This window comes from Leuciscus leuciscus (assembly GCF_965113295.1).
Source record: "Leuciscus leuciscus genome assembly, chromosome: 14".
In the NCBI taxonomy this organism is placed as follows: domain Eukaryota; kingdom Metazoa; phylum Chordata; class Actinopteri; order Cypriniformes; family Leuciscidae; genus Leuciscus; species Leuciscus leuciscus.
In genome coordinates, this window is record NC_138738.1 from 619,275 (window position 1) to 639,006 (window position 19,732).

At 40.1% G+C, this 19,732-nt stretch overlaps 1 protein-coding gene across 1 annotated transcript; it reads right to left on the reverse strand.

The window, feature by feature from the left end:
• Nucleotides 1–672: 672 nt before the first annotated feature.
• LOC309514014 (uncharacterized protein) lies at nucleotides 673–18,843 on the reverse strand. The gene is made up of 20 exons (XM_082190130.1): nucleotides 18,629–18,843; nucleotides 17,135–17,229; nucleotides 16,904–16,945; nucleotides 16,382–16,733; nucleotides 16,139–16,282; nucleotides 15,766–15,891; nucleotides 12,092–12,385; nucleotides 11,593–11,687; nucleotides 11,393–11,434; nucleotides 10,801–11,152; nucleotides 10,560–10,703; nucleotides 10,194–10,334; nucleotides 9,159–9,314; nucleotides 8,728–8,822; nucleotides 8,497–8,538; nucleotides 6,404–6,755; nucleotides 6,161–6,304; nucleotides 5,799–5,924; nucleotides 3,854–4,237; nucleotides 673–730 (listed from the first exon to the last, which is right to left on the reverse strand). The coding sequence occupies exons 1-19, from the start codon at nucleotides 18,690–18,692 to the stop codon at nucleotides 3,933–3,935; spliced, it is 3,111 nt and encodes a 1,036-aa protein (XP_082046256.1). The 5' UTR covers nucleotides 18,693–18,843; the 3' UTR covers nucleotides 673–730; nucleotides 3,854–3,932.
• Nucleotides 18,844–19,732: the final 889 nt, after the last annotated feature.

The window sequence follows — 19,732 nt, forward strand, 5'->3', positions numbered from 1 at the left end:
GCTCAGGAGTCCCCCTGGGCATCGTGACACGAAGCGTAGAGGTTTTGACGGACGCGTCAACCTCAGGCTGGGGAGCGGTCTGCTTGGGCGAGCCAGCTTCGGGTCAGTGGTCAGAACTGCAGAAGAAGTGGCACATAAACCGCCTGGAGCTAATGGCGGTTTCCCTAGCCCTCAGAGCCTTTCGGTCTCAGTTGGAGCAACGGCATGTGCTGATCCGGACCGACAACACGTCCGTAGTTTCATATATAAATCGCCAAGGCGTCATTCTAAAGCCCTTTTCAAGCAGGCGCAGGCTCTACTGCTGTGGGCAGACCGGCACTTTCTCTCCGTGAGAGCGGCACACATCCCCGGTGTTCTGAACTGCGGGGCAGATATGCTGTCGAGGAACGGGATTCCTCAAGGAGAGTGGAGGCTTCACCCGGGGACGGTTCAACTGATCTGGAACCATTTTGGCAGAGCGGAGATCAACCTCTTTGCCACGGACGAGAACACGCACTGTCAGGCGTTCTTCTCGCTGACTCGCTCCCCGCTGGGAGGGAACGCGTTGACTTCGTGCTGGCCTAAAGCCAGACTCTATGCCTTTCCTCCGGTGAAAATTCTGCCCATGGTGTTGTGCAAGATCAGGGAGGAAAAAGCATCAGTGATCCTTGTAGTTCCCAACTGGCCAAACCAGCCATGGGAAATTCCTCTCAGCTGTATTCGCAGTTCAAATCCTCTGTGTTTTCAATTCCTGCAAGCAAGACATTTCCAGTGTTTAGTAAAACATCACCAGTCATCAACAGTCATCAGTGATCTGTGTTCAAAAAGCCAACTCACTCTTAAGGTCTTTTTCGGCAATGTGTGCATATTTTATATGCAGGGTTTTTGGGTTGATCAGTATAAATCTCTTGAGTACTGGGTAAAAAATACCAGTATCAAAGCAGTGACGCACTGCAACCAAGATTTAGCTCAAGCGGTTCGCTGTGTCTTCACTCAGGCAAATGAGAAAAAAAAATCGCAAAAAAGTTCACACACTCGCTTGAGGTGGTTTTTGACTTATAAAGGGTAAATGCGAATATTGGGAGATGGAAAAGTATTTGCCAAATTAATTTGATTAATATTGAACTATTCAAAATAAAACCCTTGTAAGCACATCACACTTAAAACAGACCACATTTATAAGGTAGTTAAAGGTCGTCCCTGCTCGATATGACAGTTTCACCTGACAAATTCTACGTTCTGTCTTTAAGTTGTCTGTTATTGAAATGCATTCAAACGCTACTTCGTTTGCTTGTGTTACTGCTCTTGTTTTCTGACCTGATATTAAGGATGAAAACACATCAAAATAACATTAAGCGAGTGACTTTAAAGGGAAAGTTCACCCAAAAATTTAAATTCTGTCATTATTTACTCTAATGTTATTCCAGACCTGTATTAATTTCTTTCTTGTGCTGAACACAAAATAAGATATTTTGAAGAATGTGGCGATCCAAACAGTTGCTGGTCTTCTGGGAAAAACGATACAATGGAACTCACTGGTGACCAGCAACTGTTTGGTTACCCACATTCTTCAACATAACTTTTATTTTCAATAATCACTGCCAACTTCGTTTGCTTGTGCTACTGCTCTTGTTTTCTGACCTGATATTAAGGATGAAAACATATCAAAATAACTGTGACTACTTGTCGTGTGGCAGAGCAGTGTAGCGAAAGGATAATCATATTATCCTTACTTGTATTAACATACAAAAATAGAAAAAGGGAAAACCGCTCTCAGACGGGAACCGGCTCTCAGCGTTCTCTTAAAGCAGTCGCTCATTGAGTCGAACGACACGCATCACTACTGTTTCGCTGACGGCGTTTCATTTACCGTTGGTTACTAGGTTACCAATACCACGTCGTCCGCTCAAACAACCTGATGGAAACGCATCTAATTCACATTTTTTGTTTGAAAAAGATTTGCTCCACATTTGGATGGAAACCCAGCTACTGGGAAAAAAAAAAAAACTTTACATGAACTTTAGAACTGATGTTTCTAGGCTTTGGCTGTGTAATTCAGTTATATCTCATACTATCTACATACCCAATTTAACAAACCAATTCTTACTAGAGAATTTCATGAAGAATAAAGTCTTGTCAACTTACCAATCTTTCCCAAAGTCTGCACCTCTCAACAAATTTGATGTCAACCTAAAAAATAAAGAAAATTTTTAGCACATGATCATCTAGTCTTTACATTTTTTAAACACTTTTTGATCAAAACTGTCAACACTGATGTTTATGGCAAGACTCAAAGTTCACAGAAGGAAACAAGAGACGAAACGTTTGGTTATGGAGAAAGAGCAACATACTTTCTGGCCGTCCGATCTTCTAATTCCTTCATAGACACGATCATATCCCCGTTTCTTTCCCACTTTATAAAGAGACCGAGAGTATTGATATAGCAGCAGTCCCGGTGCATCAGGAAACATTAAGCTCACTGAAAAACACACAGCAACAACGTGTTAACATACAGCATGAGACTGAACACACCAGTGCAGATCAGGTGAGGAACCAGTATGAGTGGAGATTACAAACAAAACCAGAACAGATTGAAATGGACATGAATCCAGTGGTAAGTGGAGCAGCAGGGGGCTGTTGCTATATAGAATTGTCTCTAGAACTAAGGGTGTACATAGTAAAAAAAAAAAAAAAAAAGTGTAATGTACATGTAAAGATAAAAAAAAAAAAAAAAAAAGCATCACAATAAGTGTATTGTGATTGTCACTAACATTTTAGTAACTAAACTGAATTTTATTAGGTTTAGTGACAACATGTTACAATGTTTACATGGTACAATTTCTGGTAAGCTACGCTTTTTTATTATTTCAATTCTATTAAATTATTGTGATTTGATTTAATATTGACTCGTTTGGATAAATATTAGGTACACAAGATGTACCAAATCTCAAAAAAAAAAAAAAACCCTCACCTAATGCTGTAAACATACAGAGAGCCCAATAGCTGGCAGTATTATTTAAGGTTAAAAAATAACTCAAATTAAATATAATGCGTTTTTTATTATAATAACAACGTTATTTAATGATATAAGTAAAAATATAACAAATATGTAATAGGGTACACATATTTAGCAAACTAACGCATAGTAATCTTCTATGTTTCGAGTCTTCGTGAGGAGGCAAGAAGAGCTCAAAATACAAAGTTCAGGCATTGCTCAGAGTAGCATAAGCCAGACAAGGGAGGATTAAAGGAAAAGGAAAGAATTATTATATATATATTTTTAAATGAGTTTTCAGTTGTCTTTTGAATGTTGTCAGGGATTCTGCATCCCGGATGAGGGTGGGGGATCATTCCAGCACCATATATATATATGGTTTATATGGATTAGAATCAGAATTACAACAATGTTAATTTCGTTGTACTCTTGTGTCGGGCCGGATCTGGGCCGACACTATGCTGCTGTCTGGGACACATTCGATTGACTTCGAAGTGAAAATGTTGTCATCATTTTCTCACCCGCGTATCGTTCCAAACCTGTTCGACTTTCTTTCTTCTGATATTATTTTTAAGAATGTAGAATTTAAGAATTGACTTTAAAGGACCATCTTATATTACACAGAAGAAGAAAGAAAGTCATACAGGTTTGGAATAACATGAGGGTGAGTAAATAAACACAGAATTCTCAGAACAGAAGCACTGCAAGTTTCTTCACTGGGACATGTCTGACTATATGCAGAAGTAGTTACACATCCAGACAGCAACATAGTGTCGGCCCAGATCCGGACCACATCTGGATTCAGCGCGTACCAGATGTGGGCCGGATCTGGGCCGAGAGGTGATATGACCTGGGAAAGCAGTGTTGTGAGACACTTACCTTTTGTTGGGTGGGTTGTAAGTGTTCCTCTGTATGCTCTCAATGTTCTCCGAGCTTGATGTGCTGGGAGTCGGCCTGTTTAGAACCTGTATAGACTACAGGTGCTGTCCTCAAACTTCGCTTGCCTCTTTTCTTCCCTGAACATTTTAGTGTTCACCGCTTCAAAGACCTTGGCCTCCATGAAGGCCTGGCAGAGGCGAACCGCTTTGGAACGGGGCACTTCGGCATCCCCACAGACTTTGCTCTGAATGATGTGAGCCAGGACCACATCCACGGCCTCGGACCCCAGAAAGCAGTCATGGTAGATTTTCAGATTGTGGCGTCTCCTCTTCACCTCCACCTGCGTCTGAAGGTCGTTGATGATGTTAGTCCAGATGTACGTGTCTGTCGAGAGATGGACTGGATGAGAAACGGCAGTGATATTCCAGAATAATGATCTCAAACTATTAAATAAGTCAAGCTTTAGACTGAAAGGACACACATTTTGGAACATTTAATAGATTTAAGCTCCGTTAGGGTTAGGGTTAGGGTTAGGGTTAGGGTTAGGCTTATTTTAACTGGCCCATCCAGTTTTCTGGAGGCCCACCTACAATCAAAGTCCTGGCGCCGCTAGTGCTTATGGGAGGTCCGGTATGCTAAACACAAGCACAAAGCGTTCCGCACATTCAGCTGACATAAAAAACACTTTCAATAAACAAAACTAAACCTATCCAGTGATTCAATGTTTTCTGTGTTGACACAAATCTTGTGCAATGTCCTAAACTGCCGGGATAATCACACAACGAGTACACTTCTGCTAATGACACGTCCGATTCGCCAACTAATGACTCTACTGAACTGATTCACCATTTAATGAATGCTTCAAATAACTGATCTGTCCAACACTGAACTCACGAGACGTATGAATCTTCTTCTATTGTAACACTTTACAATAAGGTTCCATTTATTAAACTCTAGTTAACTACATTAGTTAACATCTAACTATTAATAAACTGCACTTCTACAGCATTTATTAATGTTAATTTCACCATTTACTAGAAGCCTACATTATTGAAATCAAAAGTTGTATTTGTTAACATTTGCCTAATGCACTGTGAAGTAACATGAACAAACAATGACATTTTTTATTAACTAAGATTAACAAAGATTAATAAACACAGTAACAAATGTATTGCTCATTCGTGTTAGTTAGCCTAATATATATACAGTATATATATAAATCTTTTAGCTTAGACTGGAGTGAGGCGAAACCAGAAAAAAAAAGTGCAAAATAAGTTGTTGTTAGCTAACTGCTAATTGTATATGGTAGAAAATTAGACTATAAGTTAAAATAAAATGTTAATGCTTTACTTTTTTTATTCTATTTTTGAAACTGATATGATTATATACCAAAAATAATTATTAGATCTAGCAAAGAAGGATTTTATCTTACAAAGCTATGAAATCCAGTGGTAAAATCACAGCAAAAAAAAAAAAAAAAAGAAAGAGGGCAAGAAAGGACGAGAGTCCGTCGGCCGCCACCAAAGACCAGATTTGATCCAGGAAAAACAAGAATTTTGGCCCCTTAGCAAACAAGCGATTGCGCCGCCTTTAGAAGGTTAACTAGTTGCAAGTTTGCCGTAAAATGCAGTCGAGGTCAAAACACTATATAAGCTGTGAATCAAATAAACTTATTATAAATAATTTTATGTCATTTTTTTACACTTACACTGAATGTTTGGATTTTGTGAAGGTGTGAATCATTTTTGATTAATATTTAATATAATAAAGCTCTGTGTAACGAATTATTCACGAAGGAATTATTGTGAACGAATCATCTGTTGAGCTGCTGTGATCCATTCCTTCGGGGAAAGTTGCATGATGTTTACTCTCTGCATGTTGCCTAACATCAGAAACATCAGGCTGAAGCGGACATGAATCAGAGAGGTAATAACTAGAGACTCACCTTCTGTCGGCTCGGACTCGATCGCTTCTGGCTCTGGTGTTTCTTTAAACCAGTCATGATCTAGAATGTTCATCAAGTAGATCCTTGACTCTCTGTCACGAAGGTTCTGAAGTAGATCCAGGCATTCTGTAAAAGTTTTCAGAAGAGAGATGATTAGTCCTGCTTGATTTTGAGATATGTAGTTTATGTGAAGTAATGTTGCTGTTACTATGGCATTCTCTTGATGCCCATGATGGCTAAACATTCACTGTCAATCCGCTGTGTTTTACACTAGGCTTATTTGTCATCAAGGTAATTTTACTGTCACTTGTGTAAGTTTTCAAGCAATGCTATTTCCATTTCGTTCTTGTTTTTGGTCTTACCTTTGGACAACTGTGATCTTTCCCTACGAAGCCAAAGTTTCAGAAGACGTTCTCCTTCGACCATTCCATTCAGCGCTCTGTACAAGACTTCATTTGTTCGCATTAAAGCGTGAACTCTCCTCTCTGCTTTTGATTCACAATCGCCTATTGTAAGGAGTAAGTTTTCAGTTTTCAGTAAAAAACCCTTATTTCCATATCCTGTGCATAATAAATCAGTGACTTGTGCTCAAAAAGCAAGCTCACTTGGTTCTCTGATGGCCAGTCCTCTGTAAAAGCCGGCTAACTTGATCTGCCTGGTGAATGGGTCGATGAGTATTTTTCTCAGGCTGATGTGTTCGTAACAAACACCCTGTTCCCTGCAGTGCTGAAACGCAGCGATGAGATTCTGCATGATGTCTTTTGCTTCTGCTTCAGTCAGACGACCTCTGTTTTCTTTGATGAAATCACACAAGGTTACGCTGACACCTGGATGTTCCATGATTAAGATGTCGTGATCTTCCATGCCAAACCAATCATGTAACTTCACGACATGGTCGCTATGTTCCACCATCCGCATTATAGTTGCCTCTCGACAATAAGGTTTGGAATCCCCAATCTGAAAGAAGAGATTGACAAAAGGTTAGTTGACTCCTAACCTCAAACCTCCTGACTAAAGAGTGAGGGAAATGGATGGATTTCAAACTTGACAGGTGTCTCGCTACAGGCACGAGTAAGTGCAGTGCCAAGTTTGACGTTGTTTGGATTAGAAATGCTAAAGATATCCTTAAATATATCGGTCAAAGAAGCCCCAAGAAGGTTGTGGTTTAAAAATAAACATTCTGACATAAACACCGTCAGCTAAACTGTTTACTTCTGAATATTATATTTTATTCACGGCCATCATTTGTAGTAACCTATTCACAAACTGTTTGCTCAAGCGAAGCATTTTTTCGGAGTTCACTGTGTAGCCCGCTCGCTGAATTGTCGCGCTTATTCATTTGTGGATGTTAACTGAATTTGTAAGTCACCTACGCTGTTCTGTATATTATATCTATCTATACATTATGGGAACGTGTGTGTGTGTGTGTGTGTGTGTGTGTTATTCGCATATCTCTCGAACCGTTAGTCTGATGGATTTCAAACTTGACAGGTGTCTTGCTACGGGCACGAGTAAGTGCAGTGCCATGTTTGACGTTGTTTGGATTAGAAATGCAAAAGATATAAGTAAATATATATATCTGTAAAAGAAGCACACACTGGCTTTTGCCGCTCTAGCCGCTGGCCACTCCCCCTCTCACACACACACTGAGTGAGCACAGCTGGCCACTCCCCCTTTCACACACACACACACACACACACACACTGAGTGAGCACAGCTGGCCACTCCCCCTCTCACACACACACTGAGTGAGCACAGCTGGCCACTCCCCCTCTCACACACACACTGAGTGAGCACAGCTGGCCACTCCCCCTCTCACACACACACTGAGTGAGCACAGCTGGCCACTCCCCCTTTCACACACACACACACACTGAGTGAGCACAGCTGGCCACTCCCCCTTTCACACACACACACACACACACACTGAGTGAGCACAGCTGGCCACTCCCCCTCTCACACACACACTGAGTGAGCACAGCTGGCCACTCCCCCTCTCACACACACACTGAGTGAGCACAGCTGGCCACTCCCCCTCTCACACACACACTGAGTGAGCACAGCTGGCCACTCCCCCTTTCACACACACACACACACACACACTGAGTGAGCACAGCTGGCCACTCCCCCTTTCACACACACACACACACACACACTGAGTGAGCACAGCTGGCCACTCCCCCTCTCACACACACACTGAGTGAGCACAGCTGGCCACTCCCCCTTTCACACACACACACACACACACTGAGTGAGCACAGCTGGCCACTCCCCCTCTCACACACACACTGAGTGAGCACAGCTGGCCACTCCCCCTCTCACACACACACTGAGTGAGCACAGCTGGCCACTCCCCCTCTCACACACACACTGAGTGAGCACAGGCCAGGACCAGAGAAAGAGAGGGTCGAAGAAAGCAGTGGAGCTTAAGTAGCTCGGAGTTCCCAGTGTATCTGCTCCCTGAATCGTGTAGTTCAATTTTCCACATTTATTGTATGTCATTATGTCAGTATCAGTATTTGCTTTCTACCATGCACAAATAAAAATGTCACTGAACTTTTGCTGTGTAACTGTAACAATGAGCACTCAAACACACCGAACCAACAATTACTAAAAACACACACAAAAACTAATTTTGCACGGGCATTTTGCACTAGTAATAGTAATTTTCATGAAGAATAAAATCGTGTCAACTTACGTCGAAATCAAACTGCCGCTCCTCAACAAGTTTGATGATCACCTAAAAAATAAAGAAAATATTTGCAAACGTAAGTGAACTGACTCATCTTTGTTGTTTACATGATAATCTACAATCTTTTTTAAAACATGTTTTGGTCAAAACTGTAAACACTGATGTTTATGTCAGGACTCGAGAGACAGAAGGAAACAAGAGGCAAAGAGTTTGCAGTATCCAGAAAGAGCAACATACCTGAGTGCCATCAGATTTCCGGATTCCTTCATGGACAGTGCCATGGGGTTTCGATGCCAGTTTCTTTCCCAGTTCATAAAGAGAGTCAAAGGGTTCTGGAAAACACACAACAGCATGAGAGACTGAACTGCTTATGACTAAACACACCTGTGTAGATCAGGCGAGGAACCAACCAGTGTGAAGAGGGGGGGGCATCCCAAACAATAAGTGTAGGCTATTGTGATTGTCAAACATAACAGAAACACTGACCGACAATGTCCTAAGCAACAACGGTCCTAATTTCAGTTAAAATAACAAATCTGCATTCTTATGTTCTCATTCACACTGTTACCAAGTTTGAGTTCAGTGAGAAGCCCCCCAGTAATGGTGTCCCACTGTTATTTCTGCATACATGTGAGTTAGGGTTAGTATTAATGTCCTCAGACAGTTACCTATCGGGTCGAGCTCAGATAACGCATCAGTGCTGGTCGATGGTTGAGCGTAATCCACCATTGGCTCAAGCGCATCTGTGGCTGGAGTCAGCTCTTCTTCAGGTGTTTGATGACCAGCGGCGCTGCTGCTATCCATTCCTTCAAACTGCATGTAGCCTGAGGAAAAATGAATGAATAAGAGTGGTATTAACTAGACACTCACAAACAATAAGTTTAGGCTATTGTGATTGTCAGAACATTTGGTAGCCAAACTAAACGCTATTTTATTGAGTTTGGTGACAGCATGATGCAATAGTTGGTATAGGCTACTGCTTTTACTATTGCTTGATACAAATTTTACAATTTCAATTAAATTCTTGTGGTTTTATTCCGATCTTGATTCAGATTGGATCCGTATTAGGTACAGTAGATACATGTTAATTTCTCTCAAGAAAGAAAATCACACCTAGAAAATCACGTCTTTCAAAAGTAAGAGTCGACTCTGATTCAGTTAAATTAATCATTTTTAAAAACGAATCCTAAGCGGTTTCGTTGTGACGTCAAGACGAGACATTAGCATATTAGCGTCCACTTATTGCGCGCGCGGGAAAACTTGAAGTGGACACTGGACAGCATCATGTGGAGAAGACGGCGCTGTGCTCTACAATGTGAAGGTAAAGCCAGTTTCTTTTCACCGCCCAAGGACGAGCATGTGAAGAATCAGAGGTTAAAGTTCATCTTTACCACGGTATCACAGCAGTATAATCCTAAACTTTTGCTGTGTTCCCTTTATTTCACTGATGACTGCTTCTCAAATCTGCTTCTCACACCTGTTTTGTGAAGGTGTGAATCATTTTTGATTAATATTTAATATAATAAAGTTCTGTGTAACGAATTATTCACGAAGGAATTATTGTGAACGAATCATCTGTTGAGCTGCTGTGATCCATTCCTTCGGGGAAAGTTGCATGATGTTTACTCTCTGCATGTTGCCTAACATCAGAAACATCAGGCTGAAGCGGACATGAATCAGAGAGGTAATAACTAGAGACTCACCTTCTGTCGGCTCGGACTCGATCGCATCTGGCTCTGGTGTTTCTTTAAGCCAGTCATGATCTAGAATGTTCTGTAAGGTGATCCCTGACTCGCTGTCACGAAGTTTCCGAAGTAGATCAAGTAGATGAAAGCTGAATTGTCCTGTTTAATTTTGAGAAATGTAGTTTATGTGAGGTAATGTTGCTGTTACTATGGCATTCTCTTGATGCCCATGAACATTTATTAATGGCTAAACATTCACTGTCAATCCGCTGTGTTTTACACTAGGCTTATTTGTCATCAAGGTAATTTTACTGTCACTTGTGTAAGAGCTTTACATGTTTTCAAGCAATGCTATTTCCATTTCGTTCTTGTTTTTGGTCTCACCTTTGACCAGCGGTGTATTGCCACGAAGAAGTTTCACAAGACCTTTTCCTCCGACCATCCCTTTCAGAGCTCTGTATAAGCCATTGTTTGTTGCCAGTAAAGCGTGAATTCTCCTCTCTTCTATTGATTCACACTCGCCTATTCCTGTAAGCAGTACGTTTTCAGTTTTCAGTAAAAAAAAACTTATTTCCATATCCTGTGCATAATAAATCAGTGACTTGTGCTCAAAAAGCAAGCTCACCTGTTTCTTTGATGAACAGCGCTCTGTTAAAGCCGGTTAACTTGATCTGCCTGGTGTCTGGGTTGATGAGTACTTTACTCAGGCTGATGTGTTCATGATAAACACCCTGTTCCCTGCAGTGCCGTAACGCAGCGATGAGATTCTGCATGATGTCTTTTACTTCTGCTTCAGTCAGACGACCTCTGTTTTCTTTGATGAAATCACTCAAGGTTACGCTGACACCTGGATGTTCCATAATTAAGATGTCGTGATCTTCTACGCCAAACCAATCATGTAACTTTACGACATGGTCGCTATGTTGCACCATCCACGTTATAATTGCCTCTCGACACAAAGGGTCGGAATCCACAATCTGAAAGAAGAGATTGACAAAAGGTTAGTTGACTCCTAACCTCAAACCTCCTGACTAAAGAGTGAGCGAAATTCAATAAGAAAACAATGAACTTTACATGTACTTTACAACTGATGCTTCTTTGATTGTCTATTTCACATCTTATGCTGTCTACATACAGAATTATCAATTACCGAATAACATTTTTATAAATAATTCTTAATAGTAATTTTCATGAAGAACAAAATCGTGTCAACTTACCCGGAAATTCATTTGGGACTTGTCAACAAATTTGATGATCACCTAAAAAATAAAGAAAATATATTGCAAACGTAAGTGAACTGACTCATCTTTGTTGTTTACATGATTATCTACAATCTTTTTTAAAACATGTTTTGAATAAAAAAGACAGAAGGAAACAAGAGGCAAAAAGTTTGCAGTATCCAGAAAGAGCAACATACTTGAGTGCCATCAGATTTTCGAATTCCTTCATAGACAATGGCATGGGGTACTCTTGGCAGTTCCTTTCCCACTTCATAATGATATTTAATGGATCCTGGAAAACACACAACAGCATGAGAGACTGAACTGCTTATGACTAAACACACCTGTGTAGATCAGGCGAGGACTAGTGACAGCATGTTAAGTTTAGCGAATGCAGTGATTAATATTCATGAACCTGGCAGTTCATCAATCCTTAGTGCAGTTTATATTCTTATTAGTAGCAGAATTCATCGTAGTATTATTATCTTATCAGTATTATTGTTAGTTGTATTTTTCACAGAAACACTGACCGACAATGTCCTAATTTCAGTTACAATGACAAATCTGCATTCTTATGTTCTCATTCACACTGTTACCAAGTTTGAGTTCAGTGAGAAGTCCCCCAGTAATCGTGTCCCACTGTTATTTCTGCATACATGTGAGTTAGGGTTAGTATTAATGTCCTCAGACAGTTACCTGTCGGGTCGATCTTCGATAACACATCAGCGCTGGTCGATGGTTGAGCGTAATCCACCATTGGCTCAAGCGCATCTGTGGCTGGAGTCGGCTCTTCTTCAGGTGTTTGAGGAGACTCCTGTGATAACGCATCAGCGCTGGTCGATGGTTGAGCGTAATCCACCATTGGCTCAAGCGCATCTGTGGCTGGAGTCGGCTCTTCTTCAGGTGTTTGAGGAGACTCCTGTGATAACGCATCAGCGCTGGTCGATGGTTGAGCACTGCTGCTATCCATTCCTTCAAACTGCATGTTGCCTGAAGAAAAATTAAATGATTGTCAGAACATTTGGTAGCCAAACTAAACACTATTTTATTGAGTTTGGTGACAGCATGATGCAATAGTTGGTATAGGCTACTGCTTTTACTATTGTTTGATACAAATTTTACAATTTCAATTAAATTCTTGTGGTTTTATTCCGATCTTGATTCAGATTGGATCCGTATTAGGTACAGTAGATACATGTTAATTTCTCTCAAGAAAGAAAATCACACCTAGAAAATCACGTCTTTCAAAAGTAAGAGTCGACTCTGATTCAGTTAAATTAATCATTTTTAAAAACGAATCCTAAGCGGTTTCGTTGTGACGTCAAGACGAGACATTAGCATATTAGCGTCCACTTATTGCGCGCGCGGGAAAACTTGAAGTGGACACTGGACAGCATCATGTGGAGAAGACGGCGCTGTGCTCTACAATGTGAAGGTAAAGCCAGTTTCTTTTCACCGCCCAAGGACGAGCATGTGAAGAATCAGAGGTTAAAGTTCATCTTTACCACGGTATCACAGCAGTATAATCCTAAACTTTTGCTGTGTTCCCTTTATTTCACTGATGACTGCTTCTCAAATCTCGGAGTTCAATGCAGGATTCGCAAAGCGCTTGTGCTTGAAACACCCCCAAGGTCATTTTTCTGGTCCTTATGGGAGGTCTGGTATGCTAAACACAAGCATACTTTTAACATATTTCTAACAAGTGCACTAGAAGTACATTGGTAATAAATCTACGCTTAGTCACGCTTTTAAGAAATATGCTAAAAACAAGCATACTTTTAGTGAAGTTTTAGTGTATTTAAAGAAAACATACTTCTGTTGCTCTTACTTAAAGTACATTTTATGAGTACTTTGTGTATGAACTATGAACGTAGCAAAATGATTAGCTTTTAGTGTGTTTAAAATATATGTACCTTATTTACAAATATATGTACCTTATTGGCCTACTGCAATATATTTAAAATATTTATGTATTCATGTTCACTTTTACTTGTTTGCAGGCTACTTGTAAAGGCTACTTGTAAAGGCTACTTGTAAAGGCTACTTGTAAAGGCTACTTAAAGACTGTTGTCCATTACATGATACGCTTGTACTACTGAAATTCCCACAAGGATTTTAACATCATAATATTTGAAATGCATCGTAGATACATTTTCCAAAGATGTTTAAAAAAGTTTGTACTTATTTAAATTCAAACAACAGTATAACACACGTGACTAGTCCTGATTGGTTCCAGAGCCGTTGAACGGTTGTGATTGGTTCTTATGATAATGAGCTCGCCTCGCGCCTCACTCAGAGCTTCCATTTATCAGATATATGCTGTGCGTGTGTATATATGTTACTTTAATGTGATTAGATTTAGAAGTCTAAATCTAAAGTCTCTTTAGAGGACTAGGCAAGGCAAGTTTATTTATATAGCACATTTCATACACAATGGCAATTCAAAGTGCTTTACATAGAAGAAATCAATTAAAATCAATCCTAAATCTAACTGGGAGCCAGTGTAAAGACCAGGGGCCTCATTTATAAAACTTTGCGTAGGATTTGCGTCAGAAATGGCGTACGGATGAAACATAGGACGTGTGTACGCACAGAAATATTCGGATTTATAAAACCGTGCGCACGCAGTTTTCCCTTAATAAATCACAATCAATTCTAAATGTAGCGCAGCTTTTGCGGCTTCATGTCACGCCCACAGTTGCCCATAAATAGTCCGTGAAACGCCCACAAGTTAATATTCATCGATTGCGAAATCATGGCAAACACAGAGAGGAAAACCAAGAAACGTAACTTCACTCAATGTGAAGTAGAAGTTATCGTTGGCGAGGTGGAAAAGAGGAGTAAAATGTTGTTTGGAGTTGATTACTAATGCCAAAAAGGCACTTGAGTGGCAAAAGGTTGCAGACGCCGTTAATGCTGCAGCCTCACAACCTCGACCGTGGCCGAAATAAAAAAGAAATGGTCGGACATCAAAGTCGATGCAAAAAAGCATCTAGAGCTCCATCGCAGTTCTTGAGGAACATTAAAATTAAGCTTCAAATATATTATAACTGTAGTTTAAGACATATGAAAGTATATTTTTAATGAACTGTAAAGAAATACACTTAAATGTACTAAATGTACTTGAAGTGGTTCCATTTTAGCACAGTTTAATTGATTAAAATATATTAAAATATCATGAAATACACTTAATATAGGCTACTTGAAGTTGTTTCAAAATAATACATGTAATGCTGGGTACACACCAAAAGATTTTTTACAAAATGTGATAGAACACAAACATGAGGACAAAAAATCCTAGATTGAAGCGCTTTGCTCCTATAGTGTGTGTGTGCCATGATGTGACAAAGACAGCACACCACACACCAACAGATGTTAAACCAGAGTCTCGACTGTGAACACAGGAAATCTCGCTAAATCTCGCGAGACCTCAGAATAAGCAAGGCGGACGACATGCAGGAAGAAATTGCGATGATAGTGTTTGGAAAGGTTTTCACAGAACACATTGTATGAACATTCGTGCTGTTGCCACAAATCAACAAGCTGATCCTCCGTCTCTACTGTCCACATCAGTTTCACTGTGTGCTGCGCCACGACTGCGTTTGTTATGCTTCCGTCTTCCATCATCTCGCTTTCTGATTGGATATGTTTCGTTTCACGTGATAATCTCCAGAGCGTGCGCGCGGTTGTCCTCCAATAGGAGTGTGGCCTATTACCTAAAACTGTATTACCTAAAACTGTGTCTATTAATCCTGTTGTAGGAGACTCCGAACAACATTAGGAGCCTTTAAATTAGCATTATAGGGGCCCTTTAAGGACAAGCGGCAGTGTGTTTAGTATTGGGCTACTGTCACTTTAAGATCGGTACACGTCTAATATACATGCATATGACACGCACTCGATTTTCTCTCAGATATTTGCTTTCACTTTAGACATAACCAACTGTGTTTATGTGAAGCTTGTGTGTATTTGACAGTATTAGCACGATAAGACTAGAAAGATATCTTAGTCAAGTATCCAGGCGCTGTTTGACATGATAACTGGCAACTTTTGTGAATGGCAGTGTCCTGTTAGTGTATATACAGCATGTGATGTGAATGTAACAGAACTGCAGCTGACAGAATGTGCGCTGTAACACGATACTAAGACATTTCTTCAAAAGCAGATCGTGGAGACATTTTAATCGTCCACGATCGAATATTGTGATATTGCACACCCCCACGTGTCCCACTGTTATTTACACGGCCCTGCTGCTGCGATCCAATCCTTCGGGGAAAGTTGCATGATGTTTACTCTCTGCATGTTGCCTAACATCAGAAACATCAGGCTGAAGCGGACATGAATCAGAGAGGTAATAACTAGAGACTCACCTTCTGTCGGCTCGGACTCGATCGCTTCTGGCTCTGGTGTTTCTTTAAACCAGTCATGATCTAGAATGTTCATCAAGTAGATCCTTGACTCTCTGTCACGAAGGTTCTGAAGTAGATCCAGGCATTCTGTAAAAGTTTTCAGAAGAGAGATGATTAGTCCTGCTTGATTTTGAGATATGTAGTTTATGTGAAGTAATGTTGCTGTTACTATGGCATTCTCTTGATGCCCATGATGGCTAAACATTCACTGTCAATCCGCTGTGTTTTACACTAGGCTTATTTGTCATCAAGGTAATTTTACTGTCACTTGTGTAAGAGCTTTACATGTTTTCAAGCAATGCTATTTCCATTTCGTTCTTGTTTTTGGTCTTACCTTTGGACAAGTGTGATCTTTCCCTACGAAGCCAAAGTTTCAGAAGACGTTCTCCTTCGACCATTCCCTTCAGCGCTCTGTACAAGACTTCATTTGTTCGCATTAAAGCGTGAACTCTCCTCTCTGCTTTTGACTCAAAATTCCCTATTGTAAGGAGTAAGTTTTCAGTTTTCAGTAAAAAACCCTTATTTCCATATCCTGTGCATAATAAATCAGTGACTTGTGCTCAAAAAGCAAGCTCACTTGGTTCTCTGATGGCCAGTGCTCTGTAAAAGCCGGCTAACTTGATCTGCCTGGTGAATGGGTCGATGAGTATTTTTCTCAGGCTGATGTGTTCGTAACAAACACCCTGTTCCCTGCAGTGCTGAAACGCAGCGATGAGATTCTGCATGATGTCTTTTGCTTCTGCTTCAGTCAGACGACCTCTGTTTTCTTTGATGAAATCACACAAGGTTACGCTGACACCTGGATGTTCCATGATTAAGATGTCGTGATCTTCCATGCCAAACCAATCATGTAACTTCACGACATGGTCGCTATGTTCCACCATCCGCATTATAGTTGCCTCTCGACAATAAGGTTTGGAATCCCCAATCTGAAAGAAGAGATTGACAAAAGGTTAGTTGACTCCTAACCTCAAACCTCCTGACTAAAGAGTGGGTTAGAAAACAATGAACTTTACATGTACTTTACAACTGATGCTTCAAGGCTTTGAAATAATTCTTAATAGTAATTTTCATAAAGAATAAAATCGTGTCAACTTACGTCGAAATCAAACTGCCGCTCCTTCACATATTTGATGATCACCTAAAAAAGAAAGAAAATATTTGCAAACGTAAGTGAACTGACTCATCTTTGTTGTTTACATGATTCTCTACAATCTTTTTTAAAACATGTTTTGGTCAAAACTGTAAACACTGATGTTTATGTCAGGACTCGAGAGACAGAAGGAAACAAGAGGCAAAGAGTTTGCAGTATCCAGAAAGAGCAACATACCTGAGTGCCATCAGATTTCCGGATTCCTTCATGGACAGTGCCATGGGGTTTCGATGCCAGTTTCTTTCCCACTTTATAAAGAGAGTCAAAGGCTCCTGGAAAACACACAACAGCATGAGAGACTGAACTGCTTATGACTAAACACACCTGTGTAGATCAGGCGAGGAACCAACCAGTGTGAGGATTACACATAAAATCAGGACACAGGCTGACATTGACACAGCTAATAATTAGCAGGTTTTGCATTTAAGTTCATGTTTGTGATTGTCAGAACATTTGGTAGCCAAACTAAACACAATTTTATTGAGTTTAGTGACAGCATGGTGCAATAGTTGGTATAGGCTACTGCTTTTACTATTGGTTGGTACAAATTTTACAATAACATATCCCAAAAACATTGAAAACATATTTGTATTTGTTTGTGTATGTTTGTGTAAATCACGCTAGAAACATGGTAAATCATGACAAACTATGGTAAATCATGCTAGAATGTGGTATATCATGATAAATCATGCTAGAACAGGGTAAATCATGGTAAATCATGACAAACTATGGTAAATCATGCTAGAATGTGTTATATCATGATAAACTGGTAAATCGTGCTAGAATGTGGTATATCATGGTAAATCATGCTAGACCATGGTAAATCAAGGTAAACTAAGATAAAAATCATGGTAAACTATGCTAGAACAGGGTAAATTATGGTAAACCATGATAAATCATGATAAACTATGGTAAATCAAGCTAGAATGTGGTATATCATGGTAAATCACGCTAGAACAGCAGGGTAAATCATGGTAAACTATGGTAAATCATGCTAGAATGTGTTATATCATGATAAAGTGGTAAATCGTGCTAGAATGTGGTATATCATGGTAAATCATGCTAGACCATGGTAAATCAAGGTAAACTAAGATAAAAATCATGGTAAACTATGCTAGAACAGGGTAAATTATGGTAAACCATGATAAATCATGATAAACTATGGTAAATCATGCTAGAATGTGGTATATCATGGCAAATCACGCTAGAACAGCAGGGTAAATCATGGTAAACTATGGTAAATCATGCTAGAATATGGTATATCGTGGTAAATCACGCTAGACCATGGTAAATCATGATAAACTATGCTAGAACAGGGTAAATCATGGTAAACCATGATAAATCATGATAAACTATGCTAAATCATGCTAGAATGTGGTAATATCATGGTAAATCACGCTAGAACATGGTCTTTTCCATCTATGATGTCAGTGGTTACATGCTTGCTAAATAAAACTTTATAACTTTTGCTGTTTTTGTGCTTAAAGGCCTTAACCCCGATAAATGCTGCTTGTTTTCACAGAAACACTGACCGACAATGTCCTAATTTCAACGAGTGTCAACACAAACGAAGACCATCAGAAGGATAAGATAAGATTATGTAACGTCTGTAATAAAGCCTTTATCATTAAATGGTAACTTGTCTTTTGATTTGTATTAATGTTAACTTACCTGTCGTGTTTATAGCCATAGCCGCGTCTGTCACGCTGCAGCGGCCTCTTCTCTCAGGTAACATATCGACGATCGATCGTTCAGTGTAATTGAATGTGTGTTCAATGTGTTTCCTATTGTTTGTATCACTATAACGTTAAACTGTGTAAATCATGTAAGATTCAACTGTGTAAATAATGTAAACTGTGTTTCAGTAACGTTAAGACGATGCTGTCTGTTTGTTGTTCGCTGTCTGTTTGTTGTTGGCTGGCACGTTGCTTAGCAACCTCTGGAACTATTCGGCTTCATCGTGACGTAACCACTCTCCGAGAACACGGTTTCCGGGTCCAAAGGCTCGCTCTCTCTCTCTCTCTCTCTCTCTCTCTCTGCATAACGCTTTCGCTGGTGTGTTTACACAGTGCGCTGTGTGTGTCCCGTGCTGTTTGAACAGATCAGCGTTAAAGAAAAAAAACAAGTGACAATCATCTATGTTTTTATGAAGCGGAGTCGATTCTGTTCCCTACTAGAATTCCTGTTCCCTTTACGCAATCATACTACAAATCATGCGTAATTGCCGAGTTATGTACGGGAAGCCAAAAGGTAAAAAAAAGATTGTATTTTTCCCGAGATTAAAGCTTTTTTTATATATTTTTTTTTATTAGAGGTGAGTTTTTCCCCATCTGTCAATTCAATCCAGACTATTTCTTTTCAAATTTAAAACGTTATTACCGATTTCAATGTAATGTTTATTAAGGCTTTGATTAGTACAGACAAGCCTCAGTCTAGCGGAAGACTATTTGAACCATTATCACGTCACAGGTGCTTTTAATGTCACATTTAATGTCACATGGCCAGCAGCCATGTCACCCTGTAGCCCAAGACTGGTTGCCCACTGAAGCTAAGCAGGGCTGAGCCTGGTTAGTACCTGGATGGGAGACCTCCTGGGGAAAAACAGGTTGCTGCTGGAAGAGGTGTTAGTGAGGCCAGTAGGGGGCGCTCACCCTGTGGTCTGTGTGGGTCCTAACGCCCCAGTGTAGTGACGGGGACACAATACTGTCAGAGAGCACCGTCCTTCGGATGAGACGTAAAACCGAGGTCCTGACTCTCTGTGGTCATTAAAAATCC